The 22,439-nt window shown below is 38.3% G+C and overlaps 1 protein-coding gene across 1 annotated transcript in view; it reads right to left on the reverse strand.

The window, feature by feature from the left end:
• Nucleotides 1-22,439, reverse strand: part of Thsd7b (thrombospondin type 1 domain containing 7B) — a 571,555-nt gene that overhangs the window by 40,224 nt on the left and 508,892 nt on the right. Inside the window, exons 17-19 of the mRNA XM_029563816.1 lie at nucleotides 13,021-13,162; nucleotides 10,981-11,096; nucleotides 8,591-8,708 (exon numbers count right to left, since the gene is read on the reverse strand). Coding sequence (XP_029419676.1) covers nucleotides 8,591-8,708; nucleotides 10,981-11,096; nucleotides 13,021-13,162 — 376 coding nt within the window. The remainder of the gene's footprint in view (nucleotides 1-8,590; nucleotides 8,709-10,980; nucleotides 11,097-13,020; nucleotides 13,163-22,439) is intronic.

A 22,439-nucleotide genomic window follows, 5' to 3' on the forward strand; every position in this document is an offset into this window, starting at 1 on the left:
TTGCTAATAAGCTATCATTTCTTTTGAATGTGAATTGACTATTTTAAGTATGTGTGCAATTGTTAGAATAGGGTACCTTGTCACTAAACTCAAGTCTTTCTTGATGGGCATCAAAAACTAGGCTACTGAATAAAGTGTTTCTACTTCTTACTTCCTGTCTATCTGGATTTATTTTTGCTTTTGACTATTGCTATTTACTGTTAGTGGGTAGCAAATACCAGCATGTGATAAAATAAAAAAGAGGCAAACAATCTCACTGATAGTTATGTTCAGTTTATTAATTTTAGTCATATTTCTCCGTGGTTAAACGCATTTTATTGACCAAGAACCTCACCATTGTGAAAGTATTCCTTTTTGTAGAAGGAGAGACTGAGTCATTTCTTTGATACAGTGATGATGTACATGTTCTTGCTTCGCTCTTTTTCTTCTCTGTTTTCCTTCCCTTCAAAGTAACTCTACAACCTGCATGCCAAACAAATCACTAGAAGGAGACTTCAGTCTTGGGCTATGATTCAGATCCAACTACTTAGTATGAAGCTCAGAGAACTTAAATTTTATAAACTCAAAGTTAGAAGGACTGGAACAAAGGGTTGCCTTACTCCAAAAGCATGTACTTTCTAGTAAATCCCATCTGCTCGTGTCATGGTATTGGGAGCTATACTTCAGTTAGTAGGTCTCTTGAGCAAGTTTGATACTTGCATTTAGCCCTGTCCTCAGCAGTGAACTTGTTACCTGAATTTGCATGCCTCATAGTTTCCTTTGGCAAAAATAAGTAATATTGACATATTCAAACCTTTTTCCTATGACAACTATTTATTTGTTTTTAGGTACATATCCTAAAAAATTATCAAGAGTAATCAAAAATCTCATTGCACATAAAATGCTCAATTTTGGGCAGATCTGTGTGTTGAACATGTGCTACAGTGTGACTGAAACTGTACTTCTCTCTTAGCAAATATCACCTGTATTTTAAAATTTATTTTAAATGTAGAATTTGTATTAATTTGGGATCAGGGCTAATGTCCAATGTAACAGAGTGGAGAAGTTACAGCCCTGAGCAGTGGCCTGAAGCCAGCCCTTAGCCACGTGCTGGCCTTTGTTAGAGACAGGATGAATCTCAGAACCACAGATCATGGGCTTCTTCTCTAGAGGAATTCCTTGGTTTATGTGAAAACTGCTTCAGGTTTCCAGACACATTTCATCCAAAAGAACACCTAACTTAAGCACGATAAAGACTGCAGAACCTGTTGGGGTACAAATGACTCTGGTCTCAGCCAGGATCATCTCTCTAGGAGTGAGTCTAGTTACTTGAAGAAGTACTAAGAGCACAGTTTTAGAGGTCAGATAAGACCACGATATCAGAGGAAGTCTTTGAAGGGAAGGATATTAAGCACTGTTAAGCTCTTCATGGTTATAAAAACCCTAGGCTTTCAGTTGTAGACTCTATATGGATTTTAACTGCTTACTTGCTGTTCAATTCTCAACCATCACATCAGTTCCATCAAAAACTAATGAAGCAGCGCAGCGCTATAATGCATAGAAACACTATAAATGCTGAAATAAAAAAATCTTATATGGTCCAGAGTGAAAAGGTCACAGAGAACAATTTTAGTAATCTTGGAGCAATCCTGTTCATTCTTTGTAGAGAAAACCATCAGAATCACACATATCCTATATATAATTAGAAGAGCTATGTTTTTAGTAGACAGACAAGACATTATGCAGGTTTCGGAGACTACATTCAGATAGATTTGTTAAAGCACTGATGCAATTGTGTTCCAGCTAAGATCCATTTCCCCTGCTTGTTCTGCAGTACATGTGTTAATTACAAGAAATTTTATAAAGTGGCATAGCATCAGACCAGGGTAATGTGCATAGGAGGCAATGACAGAATGTTGGATGCAAGGGGTTACCAACAGAACAAAAGAGGGATGTGGAGTCATCTGACCTGGGTTCAGATGTAGCCTCTGCAACTGATAAACTGTGTCCACATGCTGGATTCTTAACTGCCTATAGTCTACCTGTAAATTAGGCTCATATGCCATACAAGCATAATGAAACGTTTCTAACAATGATCATTGTGTCTTTGACCAATGGACATAAAAATTTACTCTGGTATTTCCTCATTTCATTGAAAAAAATAGGATGAGTCCTACAAAGGACAAGCGAGCAGCTGAAAGCTATAACATTTGTCATTCGAAAAGCATCTCTAAAATCCAGATCCAGGCTTCTGCAGCTCATCTTTTCCATCCTTCTCCCTAGCTTCCTGTCCTCCTGCCACAAGAACCAACCACACCATAGTGTAAAGGAGTTTGAATTGTCATAGCGGTTAGTTTTGTATGCAGTCAAGGATTCTATACTGATCAAACTTCATGAAGATATCAAAAATGAAGTTTCCTTGCCCTTGAAATCTAAAAATAATAATAATAAAACAGTTCTTGTGTTTTGGAGTTAATATAAACTTTTTTTCATTATGGGCTAGAATGGATGAAATATTATGTGCCATCTGGGAAATATAAGAAGCAGATTTTATAGTATAGAAAAATAATATGAACTTGCAAACACTGAATTAAAGAACAAAAAATGGCAAAAATCACAGTCTGGAATTAATATCATTCTTAGACTCTTATTGGTTAAGTGATAATTATGAATAATTCATGATATGCTAAATTTAGGGACTTCTACATTCCATTGAACTGATGAAAATTCAATAGACAAAGAACATGACTAATCCAAATATTAAGCTCTTCTATTACAAACTTTGATCTTTGAAATCTGCTAAAAAGATCCCTTAGTGGAAGCCTAGAATCAGTCTCTCTCTAACCTGAAATAAATTGGATTCAAACTGTTCTGACCTTGAAATCTTTAACACAATTAAAAAGTATACCACAAGCTCCAGATGTACATTAAAGAGGTGATTCACAAGCTTAGAAAATAATCAGAACTCATTTCAAAATTTCACTCAGATCAATGAAGTTCTGTGAGGTTGACTGAAGGCTGACTTACTGGCTTTTGCCCAACAACTCAGTGAATTCATAAACAGAGCTAATTGTGTGAGCTGCTGCATTAGATACAGAAGTAGGCCCAGAGCTGCAGGTGCTGGAGTCTGACTCTCAGGTAACTCCCTCATGCTCTTTAATGTGACTATGTCCACTTTATCTCATCTCACCTCTCTGTCCCTTTGCTATACTCAGCAGGAGAAAAGAGTGCCTCACTGAGAAGGCCGTGGCTGGCACACTGCGTAGCAGAGATGAGCCAATTTGCAGATGTCTCCTCATGATAGTCTGCAACCTTTTCAGCTCCATAAAATGGTCTCTTTTAAGAAATAAGTTTGTCTGTTCCATGCATGCGTACATTTGGTGGGTGCTATTTATTTGTTGTTCCCAGGCCGGGCCATGTAGGGATGAAGACCTGACATACATACAGAATTCTCAGGATTTGAAAACAAGGAAGAGTGACACCCCGTGACTGGAACATGAAGGCTGGAATGATGGTGAAGCTGGGACTGGCGAGGTATACTCTGACCAGCACTCCTTCCACAGTCTGAAGGGAGGTGCTTAAAAAGCCATCTTTCCTTTGAGGGAATCTCAGTTGAGGGGTTTCTCAGTTTGGATTGGCTGTGACCATTTCTGTGAGAGATTGTCTCGACTGATGTTTGATACTGGAGGGCCCAGCTCACTGCGGAAGTAGCTTATCTAAGGCAGGTGGTCCTGGGTTGAATAAGGACATTAGCTGAACATAAGGCCGAGAATGGGCCAGAGAGCAATGCAATAAGCAGCACTCTTCCATGGTTTCTGCTTTAGTTCATTAGTTCATGCCTTACTTCCCTCAGTGATGTACTATGACCTTGAAGTAAAAGCTGAAATAAACCCTTGACTACACACACACACACACACACACACACACACACACACACACAGAGAGGTACAGTGCAATGTCACCATGTTTGAAAACTAAATGCACATGTAAAAGGTAAATTCATAGAATTTGACTAACTCCTCCAGAGTATTTTTGACACACACACACACACACAGAGGCCAATGGTCACAGGTCCAATTTCTCTATGTACTGTGCTATTTGCTCTTGTATGCATCTGTCAAATTGAGGTGAGGTACAAGTACATAAAATTAGAAAAATAGCAACCTTTATATTTTTGTCTGTGGGTTCCAACATAAAACCTTTAACATAATAGTTTGTCAGAAAGTGCTTGTGAGATTAAACATTGAACATCATCATAAAGATAACACTAGTTACAAGAGCCATAAAACCAACTCCTCAGTGTTGCCCCCTCCATTCTCTCCTGCCAAATGCTTGTAATTCTCCATCAGTTTTAGTTTTATCATAGAACTTAGCATTTATAATTTAAATAATGTTATTTTACGTGTATGGGTGTTTTGCCTGCTTATATACAAGTGCACACATGTGGTGCAATGCTAGCGGAGGTTGGAAGAGGCAGTGGATCCCCTGAACTGAAGGTATGGATGGTTGTTAGCTGCTGTGTGGGTGCTGGGAACTGAACCCAGGTCCTCTGCAAGAACAGCCAGTGCTCTTAACCACTGAGCCATCTCTCCAGCCCCAGTGTTTATAATTTTTGTGTTCTTATCCCCTCCGCTTTCCACCTGGATGCTAGTTTTATGAAGTTCCCGCGCTTTGCCTGAGATCATATCTCTTCCATGCAGTTTATTTTCAGCCCCTGGAAGGGCACCTTGCCCTCAGAAATTGCCCAGTGAGTAACGATGCAATGTAATTTATTTCTTACACTGACAGTCAGACAGAGGACATCATGAGATGCCAGGATAATAGGCATTAACTTTTCAAAACCTTTTCACGAGGATAGAGAAGTGACTGAACACACCCCAATTTTGATTGCTGAAAGGTTTTCCAGATGTCAGAATTGTGGAAAGTTTTTCAACTATATTTTAACATCCAGCAGTTTAGAACATAAAGACATCTAAAGGTCAAGTTAGAACACCCAAGCAGTGACCCTATTTATACCTTAGGAGTCAACTTGAGGTAAACTCTACTGATTTTTATCAGTGATGCTTCATCACTCAGTTGACAACGTAACTGCTCTTATGGAAACGCCAATCCTTTGTCTTTGTTTAATTATTCTAAGAGTTTTTAAAAAGAAGAATTTAGGCCGAGAGTATAGTTACCTATATTTCTCCCACAGCAGGAGTCAGGTTTTTGTTTGTTTCTAATAGTCTCAGTGTGATTAGTCCTCAGCACTAGCAGAACTGCTTGAAACTATAAAGTGATATTTCAACACAAAGCTTGTGCTTTGGGGTTTTAAGGTAAAGGAGAAGTATTGACATGATGATCTATTATATTTCAATGACTTATTACAGAAGCACAATTAAGCCCCCCCCCCTGGTTTTTTGTCTTTTGGAGACAGGGTCTCCCTGTAGCCCCAGCTCTCCTGGAATTCACTATGTAGACCAGGCTGGCCTTGAACTCACAGAGATCCGCCTGCCTCTGCCTCCCAAGTGCTGGGACTACAAGTGTGCGCCACCACATCCAGCACAATTAGGCCTTTTAGGAAAAATAGTAAATACATTTTCTGTGTCTTCCTGTTAGACACACATTTCTGGGAGAGAGGGGAAAACAGCCAATGGTAGGGGCTAGCTGCCTTTAGGCTCAGGATTTAGGCTACAAAATAATTTCTCCTTCCCCGGGTTACTTCTTATGGTTTAGAACTAACTACCTGTATAAGGACAAATGCCAACTGAAAGTCTTCCAATATCCCATGTATTGTACTCCCAGAGATACAGAGATAAGCCCATGAAGAATCAAAACAAGGGTCATGGGCCCTGTAGAAAGGCAGCCATTACAATTTACTCCAAGTCATAGGAAGCAGCAGCGGTTGGTGAAGATGAGATGTCCTGTGTGTGGGCAAGTGCCTGGAATGGTGTGTGCTGGAGCCAGCAGAGCGGGCAGGGCAGTGGAGACAAAGGAGACGGATAGCATGGAATGCTCTCACAGGTCCTTGGGGATGGTGCTCAAAAGAAAAGGCATCCTTTATCTACTTTTGCATGCTGCCTTTCAGTGCCCAGAAGCAGCACATCCCAAGAGTGACCGTCCAACTGAAAAGCTTATGGCTGAGGTGTAGCCAGGTGGGTCCCCTCTGGGAAAAATAGCAATAGCTATGGTGACATGCTTCACATATGGGAACAGCACTGTCCCTTTGAGTGAATCCTCAGTGACTTCATCAACATTCACTGTCCCATTATTTGTGCAGTGTCTGCTCTCCTTCACCTAGACTGTAGACTGCATGAAACCACACACTGTCTCCTTTGCTGTCACTGCTGCACCCTCAAAGCACAGACCCCATAGCCGGCATGTTTGTATTCATTTAAGAGAGAAATGAATTTATGAGTGCTTAGAAGGCAATTAGAAAACACTTGATCACATTTTCACTTATAAAATATCACTTAGTGTGTGACTAAGTATAAGGGTATCACACTGGGGCTAGATATATGCTCAGTGGTTAATAGCTCATACTACTCTTGAGGAGAACTGGAGTTTGACTCCCAGCACCCATGTCCAGCAGTTCACAACAGCCTGTAACTACAGTCCAGGGGATATTACACCTTCTTCTGGCCTCTGAAGGCACCTGTGCTCACATGCACAAACCTACCACATGCATACATATACACACATAATAAAAAAGTTAAAATAAGTTAAAAAAGAATATTGAGTGAAGTAAAAAGATGAATTATAAAAGTGAGTAATAGATGTGGTTGAATCTATTGAAGAATAGATTTTTAAGAGATCCAGGAGAGTCTTATAATCCTCTGTACTGATGGGTAGAAAGAAGAAGGCAGGAATGAAGTTTAAATACCCCAAAATGTCAGTTGTTATCCTGTGTGACTTCCTAAACCTCATGACATTGAATTCTGAAGCCATAAACAAAGCTTGTGTGGGTCAGCGTTCCATCACTATAACAAATACCTGAGGTCATCAATTTGTAAAGATGAAAGGTGCATTTTGGTTCATGGTGTTAGAGGTTTTAGCCATGGTCAGCTGGCCCAGTTGTCTTAGCAAGAATGATCAAGACATTTGCTTAAACCACTGCAATTTGAACCTCGACTTACCCAACTTTGAAGTGGTTCCTCATGGAAGTTGTACCATGTAGCTACATTTGACTAGCTGTATAGACTGAGCCCTGGAACGTGGTCTCAAAACTTAACAATTGGTTTCCTGAGGCTTTTGTACTAATTTTTGCAGAAGATGGTATGTTATCATTGGGATCAGAGATTCCCATACTTTCACTGTGAGTGATGCTCTGTGTAAAAAATCTGTCTGTTTTCCTCAGCTGCACTTTCCTAAAGTCCTCACTGCCATTTTCACCGCTTCCTTCTCTGGGCTCTTAAAGCTGATGTCACAGATGAATCGCTATTGCATGTTGTATATGTTGCTTCCTGCCTTGCTCTGCACTCAGTCGTGAGACTAAGACAAAGAGTTAGTAACCCTAGTGCACCCATTTGTAAGTAGCTTAGAAGTGAGCTCATACCCTATTCCAACTTCAGGACTTCTAGAAAACAGTTTCCAAATATCTTTATCTTTGGTATGCAATGAGATCCAGATATTTGTGTCTTCTTCCCCCAGATCTCATGATTTCTCCAACTTGAAGTTCCTTCCTCCTTTTCCCTTACTTGGTGACTAGCCATAATGCCAAGATTTCTTCCTAGGTTTCTAAGTTTCTGACATTCATCTGGTGATAAATTGTAACCTTTTCAAGACTGGAGTTCATCCTATACCCACTGCCTGTTTTCCTTTTATGACAAGGTATACCTTTTCACCCATAGACAAATGTTAGGGCTCTTGCTTTAGCCTCAGGGTTGCATGCCATCATTCTCATTTGCCTAGCTTCTGAGAACTGTCTGAGCTCCACATCCCCTGCTACCACTCATTACTTACATACTGAAGTCCTGAGATCTTGTACTGTGATTGATAGCAATCCACTCCCCAAAGACTCACACTCAGTTTCTATCATAGTGGAACACTGAGAAGCAGCTGGCCATCTCTAACTACATTTCCTGCCACAGCCCCTTGCACTGAGTTGGGTTGGGAACATAGACTAAATTTTTTCTTATGGAATATATAAAGAAGAGATGTATATTGCTTCTAGCCTGGCCCACAATCTCCACAGAGCACAATGATGTCACCATCTAGGGAAACTTGGTGATATTAAAGTGACAATTTCTGTCAACCTGTGTGCTTGACTGACTCTTTGAAACAGAAACTACCCTTCTCTGTACATGTGTAGAAGTGAGTCTCTAGTCAGTTAAGTCACTGTGCCAAACTTACTGATGTAATATGTAATCCTTCTAAAACTACCGAGGCCACATGTAGAGTTTAGGACCTTCTGAATGGATACTGACCCACAGGGCAAGCAGTTCGCCTGAACTCTGTAGTTACAGATCCTTTCTGCTACCTTTGCTGGGCCTGCTGGCTTGATCTGAAGTCTCTACTTCTCTGGGTCAGCCTTGTGTTACCTTCAAATGATTATGCTGCCTCATCCCAGGTATCAGTTATGGTATACTGTAAGATATTTCTAAAAGTAGGAACAAACAGGGAAACCAAATACCTCCTTGGCCACAGGTTTGTGAACACTCTGTCCACGTTGTCCACCCTGAGAGCTGACAGTTGACCACACATTCCACTAAACAGGGAATGCTCATTCTCTGGGGCTTTTCCAGATTACGCTGCAATGAAACAAGACACAACTTTATTATGAAATCAAATCCCTATCCTTTTATGGGTGGGGATATCCTTTATTCCACATTTTGACAGGAGAACAAATACCCTTTTTTATAAATTGATGGTTACAAAAAATGATTGTCCTTATTTCACAAGTGAAATTTTGTGATCTAAAAATTTTTATTATAAAACTCTGAACTGTAGCAAAGACCTGCCCTTCAGCTACTGGTTAAGTAGGCCATCACATGATAGAGAGATCTTCCATGTTGTTCAATCAGCAAAGAAGTAGGAAGATGTGTCAGCACTCTACCCAGAACCCTGAGATGGACTGACCGAACACGGAGAGCTCAAAAGTAATAGTAAGGCTAGCATAGCATGCAAAAGAGGAACAGAGATGCCAGGCATATTGACAAACACCTTTAACCCCGGTGCTAGGGGGGCAAAGGCAGGTGGATCTCTGTGAGATTGAAGCCAGCCTGATCTACATAGTGAGTTCCAGACCAGCTGGGGCTACAGGGAGTTCCTGTCTCAAACAAACAGACAAACAAACAAACAAAGGAACAAAGATAAATAAACAACTTACCTGAAGCCAAAAATGACCAACTGGACTAAAAATACAACATAATTCTAACATGGGGACACATTGGTAGTACACTTTACTTTCCTCTCTGAAATTAGTGTTAGACAAAATGTACACATTTTGTTATGACCAAGGTAGAATATATTTTAGTGAGGGAATAAATGTCCTAAGAAATGCAAAGAATGCTGCTGTGTGAGATGTATAACACAGAGTTTGTTTAATTGGGAAAACTCTGGCCTCCAACACATGTTAAATAGCAGCCGTACATCTTTGCCAAACTAAAGTTAGTTATTACAGCATGATCGCTTTCTAAGTGGGTAAAATAGAAAGTACCATATCTATGACTATTTGTGTGATACAGATGTGCTAGCTAGGTTAATAATTTAGGATTGCTTTAAATTGACGGTCTATAAATATTTGTTTGACATATGCCATTTAGAAAACAGAGAAACTGATCTTATTAGTGAATAATTTATATCTTTCTTTACATCAAAAGGACATATTTACTACATATATAAGGAATTCAGAACTAGTAGCTAGTGAGGTTCGTGAACAACACAGAACGAAACAGCTCTTCTGAGTTGTTTCAGGAGAACAGCATGCTCTTACTCATTAACTCTCCCTTACAGTGCTCTTCATTTACGTGTGGGGAAGGGATGCCAAATCCTCTGGAACAGGTATGAGTGTACCAAACGTTTACTTGGAACTTCTGCTAATGGGTGATTTCTTTTCTGAGATAGCCAATGTCTTAGAGGCAGAATTGATGAAATAAATTGTTAAAATAAGGAAACATCAGTTGGCCCACAGCATTCCACACTATGTTAGCTACTCTCTGAATGCTGCCAATGAAGGCATCCAGTCCAGGCAGTCTGGTCCATAGTGTCCTGGTTGAGGTCTGTATTGCTGGTTTAAATAGCACATTGCGACAGTAGAGTTGGTGTAGGAGAGGTTAGGAAATTACTGTTTTGTTTTAATTTCTGTGTATTTATTCTACGTGTGGTCAGGCAATTGGGGCAAATCATTTTTTTCTGATTGATAATTTGTTACAGAAATTTCTGTAACCACCTGTTTTTCCTGGCACCCTATCTTCAATTTATTCTAAAAATTGTTTCTGTGATGCTTACAGTAAGACAGCATACCCATTTCTGTTAAACTGCTCCCAGGGTGCTTTTCATTTATATTTGCAAAGGGATGCCAACTTCTTTGGAATGGGTCTGACTACAGTTTTTCTCCAAATTCCATAGTTAGAAAAATTTAGAACCTCCTAATTCGAAAATTGATATGGATGTCTTTGACATAGACTGAGAAGAAAGGAGCAGTTGTACTGTTTACCTGGGCATTTGTTGAAATTGTCAGTGTAGTCCAATATTAAGTGTCAACATCTAACTTATGTGACAGAACATGTTTATCACATGAGCAAAGGAAGTGCTTGCCCAGTACAGGCAGTCACATCACAGTAGTAAAGGCATGAATGCCAACAGCTTGTTGGAAAGCAAGAACATATAAATAAGTTCTTAGAAGTAATGAATCCATTACTAAATGTCCCATTTCGCCAGTGCAAAATGACATTTCTCCATTATTTTGAGTAAGTCCAAACCAGTACATATAACTGTACTGAACAGTGCCTTTTAAATCAGAGCCTGCAATCTCTATTAAACTCTGTAAAGGCTGCAGACCAAGGTTAAATGATCCATTACCTGCTCACAGTGCTCCATGCTGACTGGCTTGCCATCACTGCGTACACAGCTGAGTAGGCGGGTCCTGACGCCCTGGCCACAGGAAGCATTTTCACTCAGTTGGCAAGTGCTCCATTCTATAGGCAGAAGATCACAGATACCGAGTTTCAAAATTATGGCCATGTGAGCAAACTACACCAAAGTTCTGGTGATCTGTACTGGTGGTCTGAGGAAGAGAGTCCAAAGTTCTGGTGATCTGTACTGGTGGAGGAAGAGAGTCCACAAACAATCTTACATCTTTCCAAATGGTTTTAGAAATCCTTTTTGCAATCATTTTGTTAGAAAACAAATAAACATGTAAACAAATTAATTGAACGCAGCAAAGTAATTTCCAGGGGTAAAATAAAACAAAAACAAGACAAAACCCAGAGTGGTTTGTTAGAAACCATCTCGCCCCGACTATGGTAGGACAGGAAAGACACTAACCACAACAGTAAAGAAACACCAGTTTGCAGAAAACTATTTGTTGTAGATAATTGAAAGAGAAAACATTAAGACATGACATATGACACCAGCTCCTGTGGCCTGCATGTTTGCACTCCTCCCACCCCCATTCATATACTGACACCTTAACTCCTAAGGTACTAGTTTTAGGGGATGGAGCCTTTGGATGGTGATTAGATCATGAGGTTGGAAAACTCAGAAATGGGATTACTGTCTTTGTAAGAGACTTTTAAGCGCTTATCTGGCTCTCTGTCATGTGAAAGTATTCCAAAGGTACCATCTCTGGGTAGGGGCCCTTGCTTGAAATCCAGTTTGCTAGCACTACAAGTCTCCAGAACTGTGAGAAACAAACTTCTGTGGTTCACAAGCCACGCAGCATATGCCAATTTGCTGTAGCAGATTGATTGGATTAAGACAACTGTCTTTGGTGTAAACTTTACAGTGTTTTTAAGGAATAAATCCAAGTGCTGCAAGAGAGAGATAATAGAAAGGAAAGAAGCAAAGACATACAGAAATTTATTTTTCAAATCATTCTATCATGAGGGAAAGTTTTATAGATTTGGCTATTGGTGTTTTAAACTAGACTCTGTGTAAGGTAATTTTCCTCTAATTAATTTGCCTTAAAAAACTGTTTTTGTTGGTGTGTGTGTGGAAAATATCCTTGAACATGTCAATGAAAACCTCTAATAGATTTTTCTAAATTTGGTAAATGATCTAAGAGTTTAATAAGACTAACACATTAATGGATGGTAAAACCAGTCTTTAAAATACATGTTTTTTTTCAATAGATCAAATTTCATTAAAATTTTGAAAAACTACTATAAAAATTAAAAATCTAAAGAAAAAGGGCAAATCTGCCACACTGTTAATCACCCATGAAAGAACCAGACATCTGCACAGAATTTGCCAGGTTTTCTCCATGTGTGCAATCTCAGCAGTTCCAATGTGTACTGATCAAGGAATCTTTTTTTTTATTGCAAAGATGATTGTTTTACTTCTGCAGGAATATGGTGTTGTGTTCCGAAGCACCGGATCTGTACTTAGGTTTAACATGGTTCCACGTTGGTGGCATTTTTGTATCTCCACTGCTGGGAGGAATGGTAGGTAGCAGATAAATGCAAATGATTATTCTTTTGTTTTAGACTCTGACCAGACATCCGGAGTGGCTAAACAACTCATCCGATGTGACTCTTACATCAGATGCCTCTCAAATATCCCTGACTGGTCAGGCCGCCTTAATTTTTTAAAAAAATTTTGTACAGGGAAAACATCACAAACATGAATATCTGAAATAACAAGTCATGAGACAAATCACACTGCTCTGCAGTATCCTTTGAAGCCATTTTGTTTTTCAGAGAAAATCTACAAAATTCTGAATCTGCATGCCAAGAATGGGTACTCATTTCCATGAAGGGCAACTGGAGCTACACCCTCAGCCTTTCATGAACACAGTACATTCTCCTCTGCCTTCCTCTCCCAAGAAGGAAAACATACACAAGCATTCTCCCATTAGGCAATGCTCAGGGAAGACAGTGAGGTAGTGGATTTCAACTATACCTGTTAGATTGTACTGGAACTGGAAACAGTTTTCATTAAGGAGACAAGGCCGCACTTGTGAGTCTTCCCCACAAGGTCTTGAATTCAGTGGGGGCCTCAGCAGATGTCGAACTCTTCTTTGCATGGCATGGGGGTCACATGACTATGAAAGCCAAGAGCAGGGTAAGATAGCACATGGTTAGTGATAAACTATGCATGATTATATGCATACACAGTTGTATAGAACAACCACAGGGAGGAGCCTATAGCTACACCTATGAGGCTATTGCTACACTTGCAAGTGTTACATCTTGTGTTTAGAACAGAAAACCATTCTGTGATGCACTGTAGACTGTCCTCTGACTTTTCACTTTATTTGAAAACTCTAGAAGGATACATTTTTATATTACATATGCAATTAAGCACATCAAGACTACTTTCACCAATAGACTCACTCTGTGCTTTTCACATAGTTGACTAAAAAGTGATAAACCAATATATTTTAACCTTTAAATCAAATAGAAAAGCATGATCTCAGTTACTGTAGTCCAATGTGAGTAATCACACAGGACATTAAAATGAGAAAATTATTTTTAGATTCCCAGGATAAATAAGTTCATATAAGAATGAAATGGTAAAATGAATTTGGATAGTACACTAGGTAGGTCCTTCTTTTATTTGGGATGCCCTCAGACCCAAGAGCATGAAACAATGTATGTTGTTTCCTTTCTTCAAAATAAATATATAAATGCAAATTCCAAAGACTTCTGAAAAATCATCGTATCCTGGGTCCAATACTGATCAAGCCAGATAAATCTACTTGCTAGATTACAAACAACTGGTCAACCCACAGGACACCTTCCAGCCTTTTCCACCAGAGCTATCTTCTTTCAGTTGTCCTCCAACTCTTATCCTTCTCCTTCCTCAGATCACTAATCTACACTTACTCATCTCACAAGTTGACCTTTAATGATGCTAAAATGTTGTCTTCTTTTCTCAGAAAATGTCAACTCACACTCATGGACTAGTCTATGGTTTTAGTTCTAAACACATGTGAACACACTTGAGCTGTCTATATATTGCCATTCTTCATTTTTTATTACCATGCTTCTTTCTTTTTTAAAATTTGCTAGGGCATGGTGGATCATAATTTTAACATCTTTTATAACTCCATGAAACCTTGACATCAACGATGTATAGCAGTTTTCCAATAAATATCATGAATGCAGTCACAACATGCAATTTAGAACCTGAAAATCTAAAGAGGTCTATAGGCAGAAAAAACAAGTTTTTGAATTATGATCACCAAATCACGGTTTCTATTTCTCAGATGTGATTTTATTCTTAGCCTTTTCATGTATCATAATAAGAATATAGCCTGCACTCTGAGCCTTGGCTGAATCAAATCCATAGTATTGTGTTACACTGAAATATGGAGACCCCCTTCATATTTTTCTCCTAAAGTTTAGAACTGAAATGCATTTGCTATTCATGTGATTTCACCCTCAAATAATCTGCTGATACTTTAAATTTTGCATTTAATTGTATTGAATTGTCTCCAGAGGATCAAGAAAGATCAAGCAATTATTTTTAATTATATGCACACAAATCCCATGCAACATGCTTACCAATAATTTATTTCTATTTCACCACCTAATTTGAATGTTTGCATTCATGAGGAGGAATAATAACTGATTTGTCAATAAAGGAAAATGATGGAATCCTGGTAGACCCTCCTGAAGAGTGCTTTGCTACATTTGCTGCTTATAAAGTACTCAATCAGTGTTTCAAATAAGTGAACGTGTGCAAGGATTTATGTACTTGATCAGTCTGAGCCATCAAAGAAAAAAGAAGATAATACAGACACACAATAATAAAATAAATCCAAAATGCTCAGGGTCAGCAGTATTCTGATTTGGATGCTTTTCAGATTTTGGAATATTTGCACCGACTTTATGGGTCAGCAGCTCCACTCTGGAAATGCAAAGTCTGAAATGTCCCCAAATCGAAAACTGGTACTAAATTTGAATAATCACATACTATATACTTTCCTTCATCCAGACTTACAAGAGGAAGGTAGATGATGACAGAGCTGTGATTTGATGAGATCTAAGGATTTCCTTGATCAAATTTTATAGTGGGTAAGTTTGTTTAACATGGGCTTAGGTTATCCTCTTGGGCTTAACCACTGTTCATGCCACCTAGATATTATTGAAACTAAACACTGCAAATAACTCTGATGGTAATTTCTTATCCATAGAAACAGTTGAATCGGGGATCATGGGTGACTGGAATTCATATATACAATACAAACTCATCTTAGCTAGTATAATCACATTGTTTTTCTTGAAAATTATCTTGATACTGATACAAATAATAGATTACTATTTCCCATTATTTCTTTTATTAACTATCAAAGCTCAATGTTAGTGTTTCTCATTATTTCTTTTTCTCTAGTAGTTACTATAGACGTTCCAGAAATAAGGAATTGGCCACTGATGTGGGAATAAGCAAAAAGAGAAGAGTCTCACATCTTCATGATTTCTTCATTGAACCCAAACTTCTCAAACACAAACCCGGGTCTCTTCTTCAAGAGTGCATTTACATATAGACATGTCAATTTCCTAAGTAGGGAAAAAATGTGCTAACGAGTAACCCAGAGACAATATTGAACTAATTTCTTCAAGAATGTCAAGGTCACACAGTTGAAGGTTATTTGCTAGGGAAGCTGTGACTTTATCTCTAGAGCATGAGGCCTTCACAAGAGTAGGTTTTCTAACTTATTGCCTATGTAAACCAAGATTGCCTGAAAGTTCAATCCTTCCTTACGACCCTGTCTTCATACCTTCCTTCCCCAAGCAGCAAGGCCTCTTCCCTGACCTGAATTCTTGCCTTCATTTCAAAGTAAAATAGATGTCCCACCTGAGAAACTATCCACTTCCTCAGAGTATCTGCACAGATGTCTGCTGCAACTGTGCGTGTGTTCTCTAGGATGCTGGTTCTTCTTGGGCAATCAGGATGGAGTTTTATGAACTACCATTAACAGACAAACAATAAACCTTGGATAAAGGTCACATTGCCTGATGTAACTCCCAAAGTTCTGTATATCTATTTAGAATATTCTAGTTACTTAAAAAATATTTTACTTATTATTTTTATTTTATGTGTATGAGTGTATTGCCTGCATGTATGTGAGTGCACCCATGTCATGCAATGCCGTGGAGGTCAGAAGAGGGCATCAGATTTCCCTGGAACTGGAGCTAAGGATGATTCGTAGCTACCATGTGGGTGCTGGGAATCGAAACCGGGTCCTCTCCAAGAGCAGTCAGTGCTCTTAACCACTGAGCCATCACTCTAGATCACTTTTATTTTATTTTATTTTTTGAGACAGAGTCTCACTATGTAGCCTTGACTGGTCTCAAACTTCTGACATAGAGGAGGATGGCCTGAAATTCAGAGTTCTGCCTCTGCCTCTTTAGCGCTGGGATTAAAGTTGTGCACCACCACTGTTGGTGGTTTCTTGTTACTCTTAATTCTCTCTTAATAAATCTTTTTAGATTTATTATTTGTATTTTGCATGTATGAATGTTTTGTCTGCATGTATGTAAGTACACCTGTGCATTCAATGTCTACAGACGTCAGGGATTCCCTGGAACTGGAGTTACAGATGATTTTCGGCTGCCATGTGAGTACTGCGAACTGAGCCCAGGACCTCAGCAACAATAGTTGGTGCTCTTAACCACTGAGCCATCTCTCCTGCCCTCTCTTAAAATCTTGAAGGAAGCCATCATTAATTTAATTAAACATACCAATAACTGAGTTTAATGAAACTATATAATGGATAAATAACAATTTAGATAAAGCATTTTAAATAAATCCAAACAGGAGGGATCTTTTCACTATCACTGAATTATTAAATTATAGTTTAATAAAATCTGTGATAGTGCCAGGTGCTTGTGAATTTAAATCATTCTGAGATTTCTTGCCTGGAGATGATCATTACTTCAAAGCCTGGCCTTGCCAGCTCCCATCAGATACAGAAACTCAGTGATGTTTTTAGGTTACAGAGTTTATCTGATAACTCAGAAAGGGCTGCTCCCTCAATTGTTCAGTTATTCCTTCTGTAGCAGTTCTGCTGTTTCTTTCTATAGTTTTCATAAGGCAAAAGTGGTTGCATGTGCCACGAACTTTATTTTTCTTATTTGGACAAATGGAATACTAAATGCATGAGAAAATATTGCAATGCTTTACAAGTATTTTAAAAAATGTAATTAAACTCTTATTCTCAAAAGTTGACAAAAGGTGAGACAAGTCACCTTTTTTGAGGAGACACTAGCAACAGATGTAAAACTGTTCTTTGCACATTAAATGTGACAGGGCAGCAAACTAAAAAACAATAGCGAATATGCTGAGTGGCATCAAATGACAGGTCATGTCCACACATCCCGAACAGTGGAGCAGGTGAAGATCAGTAATGGAAGCCACAGGATACATGTGATATCAGTATCTGACAGGAGAAAGCAAAAGGGAAGTAAGGAGCATCCATGACCACCAGGCGAAAATTAAGCTGAGATGCAGAGGGAATGCAAGGGGCCTCTGAAAGGTCCTGGGAGTCCCTGCACCCTGATCCTTTAGCTCCCAGCATTAACAGGCCAAAGCTCCCTTCCAGAACACTCCATATCCCTTCTCCACCACGCCACTAAAGAGAAACAGGTGGAAAGAATCTTCAAACAGAACAGGAACAGCAGCAATGAAGGGCGAGGAAGGGCTGTGCACAGGACTGGGGAAGGAACTGGGAACCAGGGAAACTTGCAGGCTAGCTGATTTAGTTTTGGATGTTCCCTTCTAAAAGTTCACAGAAGTAACTCCATAGAGCAAGAAACAAGGAAAGTAATGAAATTCAAATTCCATATATGAATAATGAGAGAGTAACATCCCATTGGGAAGAAAGTGAAGAAAGATAGGCAGGAAAACAGACGGGACGTGTTATTTCAAAAGGAGCCAAAGTCAGCAAGGAAATGAAACAAGGTACAACAGCATAGACATACATAAGAATCATAGAAACTCAGCGAGTGGGTGACTGATTTCAGTGAACGATTCAAAATAAGTGAAAAATATTTTTTTCAGAAATGAAAAAGAAACAAGATTAATAAGTACAACAAATCATGTCGTTATAGAAACAAAAATGCAAGAAAAACACCTGAAATAAAACATTAAAATGACACTGAAAGAATTTGAGGAGAAAACCTGGCAAATAGAGATGAGGCAAAAACAGATGCCACATGCATATAATAAGACTTCATGACTAGAAAACAGAGCAAAAGCACAGAATTTAATTTTAAAACATTAAGAAAATGTAACAATATAAACAAAATGAAGATTTGAAACTGCCCATTGAAAGAGCACATCAGAATTATCAATACCGAAAGATATTCTTGTATGATTAGTCAACTTTAAAGAAGAAGAAAAGAACTTTGAATATCTAGGAGAGAGTTACAGATGGTTTATAGAGGAGACAAAATCACATCCTCATGTTGTGACAGGGAAACTGCATGTCAGAAAAGTGTAGAAATATAATAAAGATACACAAAGAAAAAAAGATCTGAGGATCTATTACACACAACAAGGCTGGCTTTTAATTACAAAGTCCAAAGATAAACTGTTAACAACATACAAGAACTCAAACAAATTTGCTGCTGTGACTACTTTCCTTAGTATTTATGAGAAACTGAGTTTAGCACATCCAAATGACTAGAACACATTAATACATAGCTGTAAAATGAACCAGCCTCATATGGAGAATGTCACAAGGTCTGAGTGCTCTGAAGATACAAATGAAATTCAAATGTGAAGGAATGAGGTTTATGCAGTAAGTGTTAAAACATTTAAGTATTGAGACCTCTTCCCTATGGTATGGTAAGACGTTAGCAGATAGCCTGAGAGTGCCTGATCTGGCCTCCATCTGGTGTAGGGGCTGAGAACTCAGCAGACCACCTGAGAGTGCCAAATGCTGGCCTCCCCTTAGGGATCTTCCCAAATTGTGCTCTGAGTACCCACTAGTAGGGGTCCAAATGTTAGAAGGAAGCCTGAGTGTACCCAACTGGGGCCTGACTTGGGCTTCTGTGGGAGATCCTGAATAGCTGATCTGAAGACATCAGTTCCCTCCAAAATAAAATCTGAGAGAATCTGAAACCTAGATCAACTAGTTTTACATAACCAGTAAGAAAAAAACCAAGGCACACCAATAATACAAATGGAAGCAAACTTCAACTCAACAAAAGAACACTTGATTTTCATACCAGAATCACAAACAACAAAAGAAATTCACATACCAAAATCACAACAAAAAGATAATAATAAAATGGAAAGCCAAAACACTATGTCCCCACCAAACTCCACCAGTCCTGTAGAAGCGTTGTATGAGGAGAATCCCCTAGAGACAACCCAGGACACAGAATTTAAAAAAGCAATCATAAACATGATCAAGGATTTCAATGAATTTAAAGAATATGCAAACAAACAAAGAACTAAAAGAAGATAGGGATAAACTTCTGAATGAATTCACAAAAGAGATAGAAACATTGAAGAAAACTCTGAAATTAAGAAGGAAGTGAAAAACTCAATAAATCAACTTGAAACATTAGGGGAAAGTCTCACTGCTAGAATGAGTCAAATGGAAAACAATATCAACACTGAAGGATAAAGTTGAAGAATTGGATTGCTCAAGGGGAAAAAAAAACCAACAAAAAACAGGAATGGACTATGCAGGAGATGTGGGACACCATGTAAAGACCAAATCTATGTATCATACGTATAGAGGAAAGAGAAAAATTTTAGATTAATGGTATTGACCAGCTCTTAAACAGGACTGTAGAGAGAATTTCCCAAAATTAAAGGAAGACATCCCCATACAAACACAATAAACACATAGAACGCCAAATAGGACTAGAAAGAAACTCCCCACAGCATATCATAGGAAAAACACTAAATGTATACAACAAAGTGAGAAATACTGAAAGCAGCAAAAGAAAAACAACAAGTCACATACAAAGGAAAGCCCATCAGAATTACAGCTGACTTATCAACACAACGTATGAAAGCCAGAACAGCCTGGACCAAGGTATTTCCAGTTCTAAATAACCATAGATGCCAGCCCAGAATACTTTACCTAGCAAAAATATCTATTATAGTTGAGGGGGAAAGAAAAATCTTCCATAACAAGAATAGCCTGGAAGAATACATGCCCACAAAATCAGCCCTTCAAAGAATACTTGAAGCAATACAAAGAACTGAGAAAGGAACAACTATACCTTAGGGGCAATAAAAGAAATAAGTAAAGGTATAATCATGGAAACACAAAATTAGACAAAGAATGTAATCAGTAAACAAAATGATGGCAACCAATCACACATCCTTCAATAATAACTATGAATATCAATGGGCTAAATTCCCCAGTCAAAAGACACAGGCTAGTTGAATGCATTAAGAAACAAAATCCATCTCTTTGTTGTCGGCAAGAAACCCATCTTACATCGAAGGACAGGCACTACCTTAAGGTGAATGGATGGAAAAGAATATTCCAAGCAAATGGCAATAAGAAACAAACAGGGGTTACAATTCTAATATCTGACAAGGCAGATTTCAAAGTGAAACTAATCAGAAGAGATAAGGAGGGTCACTTCATTCTGATCAAAGGAAAAATTAACCAAGAAATTATAATCCTGAACATAAATATGCACCAAATTCTGGTGCACCCAAATTCATAAAACCAACACTACAGGATGTTAAGACACAGATTAACCCCAACACAGTAATAGTAGGGGACTTAAATAGCCTACTTTCTTCTGGAATTCAATGAAATGACAATACAACACAACAAAACCTCTGGGACACTTTAAAGACAGTCCTAAGGGGGTTGTTTATAGCTCTAAGTGCCTACATTAAAAAATCAGAAAGAGCACAAATAAATGACTTAATATTGCAACTCAAGACCCTAGAAAGGCAAGAAAAAAATGGAACCCAAATCCAGCAGAAGACAAGGAATAAAAATCAAAGCAGATATTAATGAAATAGCAACAAAGAAAACAATACAAAGAATCAATGAATCTAAGACCTGGTTCTTTGAAAAGCTAACCAAGATAGACAGACCCTTAGCCAAGTTAACCAAAAGAAAGAAAGCAAATCAAACTCAACAAAATCAGAGATGAAAAGGGAAACATCACAACAGACAGCCAAAAGATCCAGAACAATGTAAGGGAATACGTTAAAAAACCTATTCTCCACTAAAGTTGAAAGCCTAAAGGAAATGGATGGGTATCTAAAATCACTGGAACCATCAAAGTTAAACCAAGAAGTGATTAACAGTTTAAATAGACCCACAACATATAAGGAAATCAAAACAGCAATACCAAGCCTCCTGACTAAGAAAAGTCATGGACCAGATGGCTTTACAGCAGAATTCTACCAGACATTTAAAGAAGACCTCCAACCAATACTACTTAAATTATTCAAAATGATAGAAACAGAGGGAGAACTCCCAAATTTGTTCTATGAAGCCAGCATCACTCTAATATCCAAGCCTGGTAAAGACACAACCAAAAAAGAAAACTGTAGACCCATATCCTTAATGAACATAGATGCAAAAATTCTCAAGAAAATGCTTGCAAGATCATTCACCATGATCAAGTAGGCTTTATTCCAGAGATGCAGGGATGGTTCAATATATACAAGTAAATAAACATCACCAATCATATAAATGGACTCAAAGACAAAAACTACATTGTCATCTTAATAGAAGCAGAAAAGGCTTTTGAAAAAATTCAGCATGCATTCATGATAAATGTTCTAAAGGGAATTGGACTGGAAGGAACATACCTCAACATAATTAAAGCTATATAGAACAAAACCACAGACAACATCATTCTAAATGGAAAAAAAACTGGAAGCATTCCCATTAAAATCAGGAACTAGACAAGGATGTCCACTATCTCCCCTCCTTTTTAATATAGTGCTTGAAACTCTTGCTAGAGCAATAAGACAAAAGAAGGAAATTAAAGGGGTGTTAATTGGAAAAGAAGAGGTCAAATTATGCCTTTTGCAGATGATATGATATCTAATTGGAAAAGAAGACGTCAAATTATGCCTTTTTGCAGATGACATAATATTATATCTAAGCGATCCCAAAAGTTCCACCAGAAAACCGGTAAAACTGATCACTTTTCATAATGTGTCAGGTTACAAAATTAATCTACAAAAGTCTGTAGCATTTCTATATACCAATAACAAGCAATCAGAGAAAGAGTACAGGGAAATTTTCCTATTCACAATAGTTGTAAAAATATTAAAGTATTTCAGACTAAACCTGACTAAAGACATCAAAGATCTCTACAATAAAAATTTTCAATCTTTAAAGAAAGAGATTGAGGAGGACACCAGGAGAT

Source organism: Nannospalax galili, unplaced genomic scaffold, assembly GCF_000622305.1.
Source record: "Nannospalax galili isolate Female #2095 unplaced genomic scaffold, S.galili_v1.0 scaffold135, whole genome shotgun sequence".
In the NCBI taxonomy this organism is placed as follows: Eukaryota; Metazoa; Chordata; class Mammalia; order Rodentia; family Spalacidae; genus Nannospalax; species Nannospalax galili.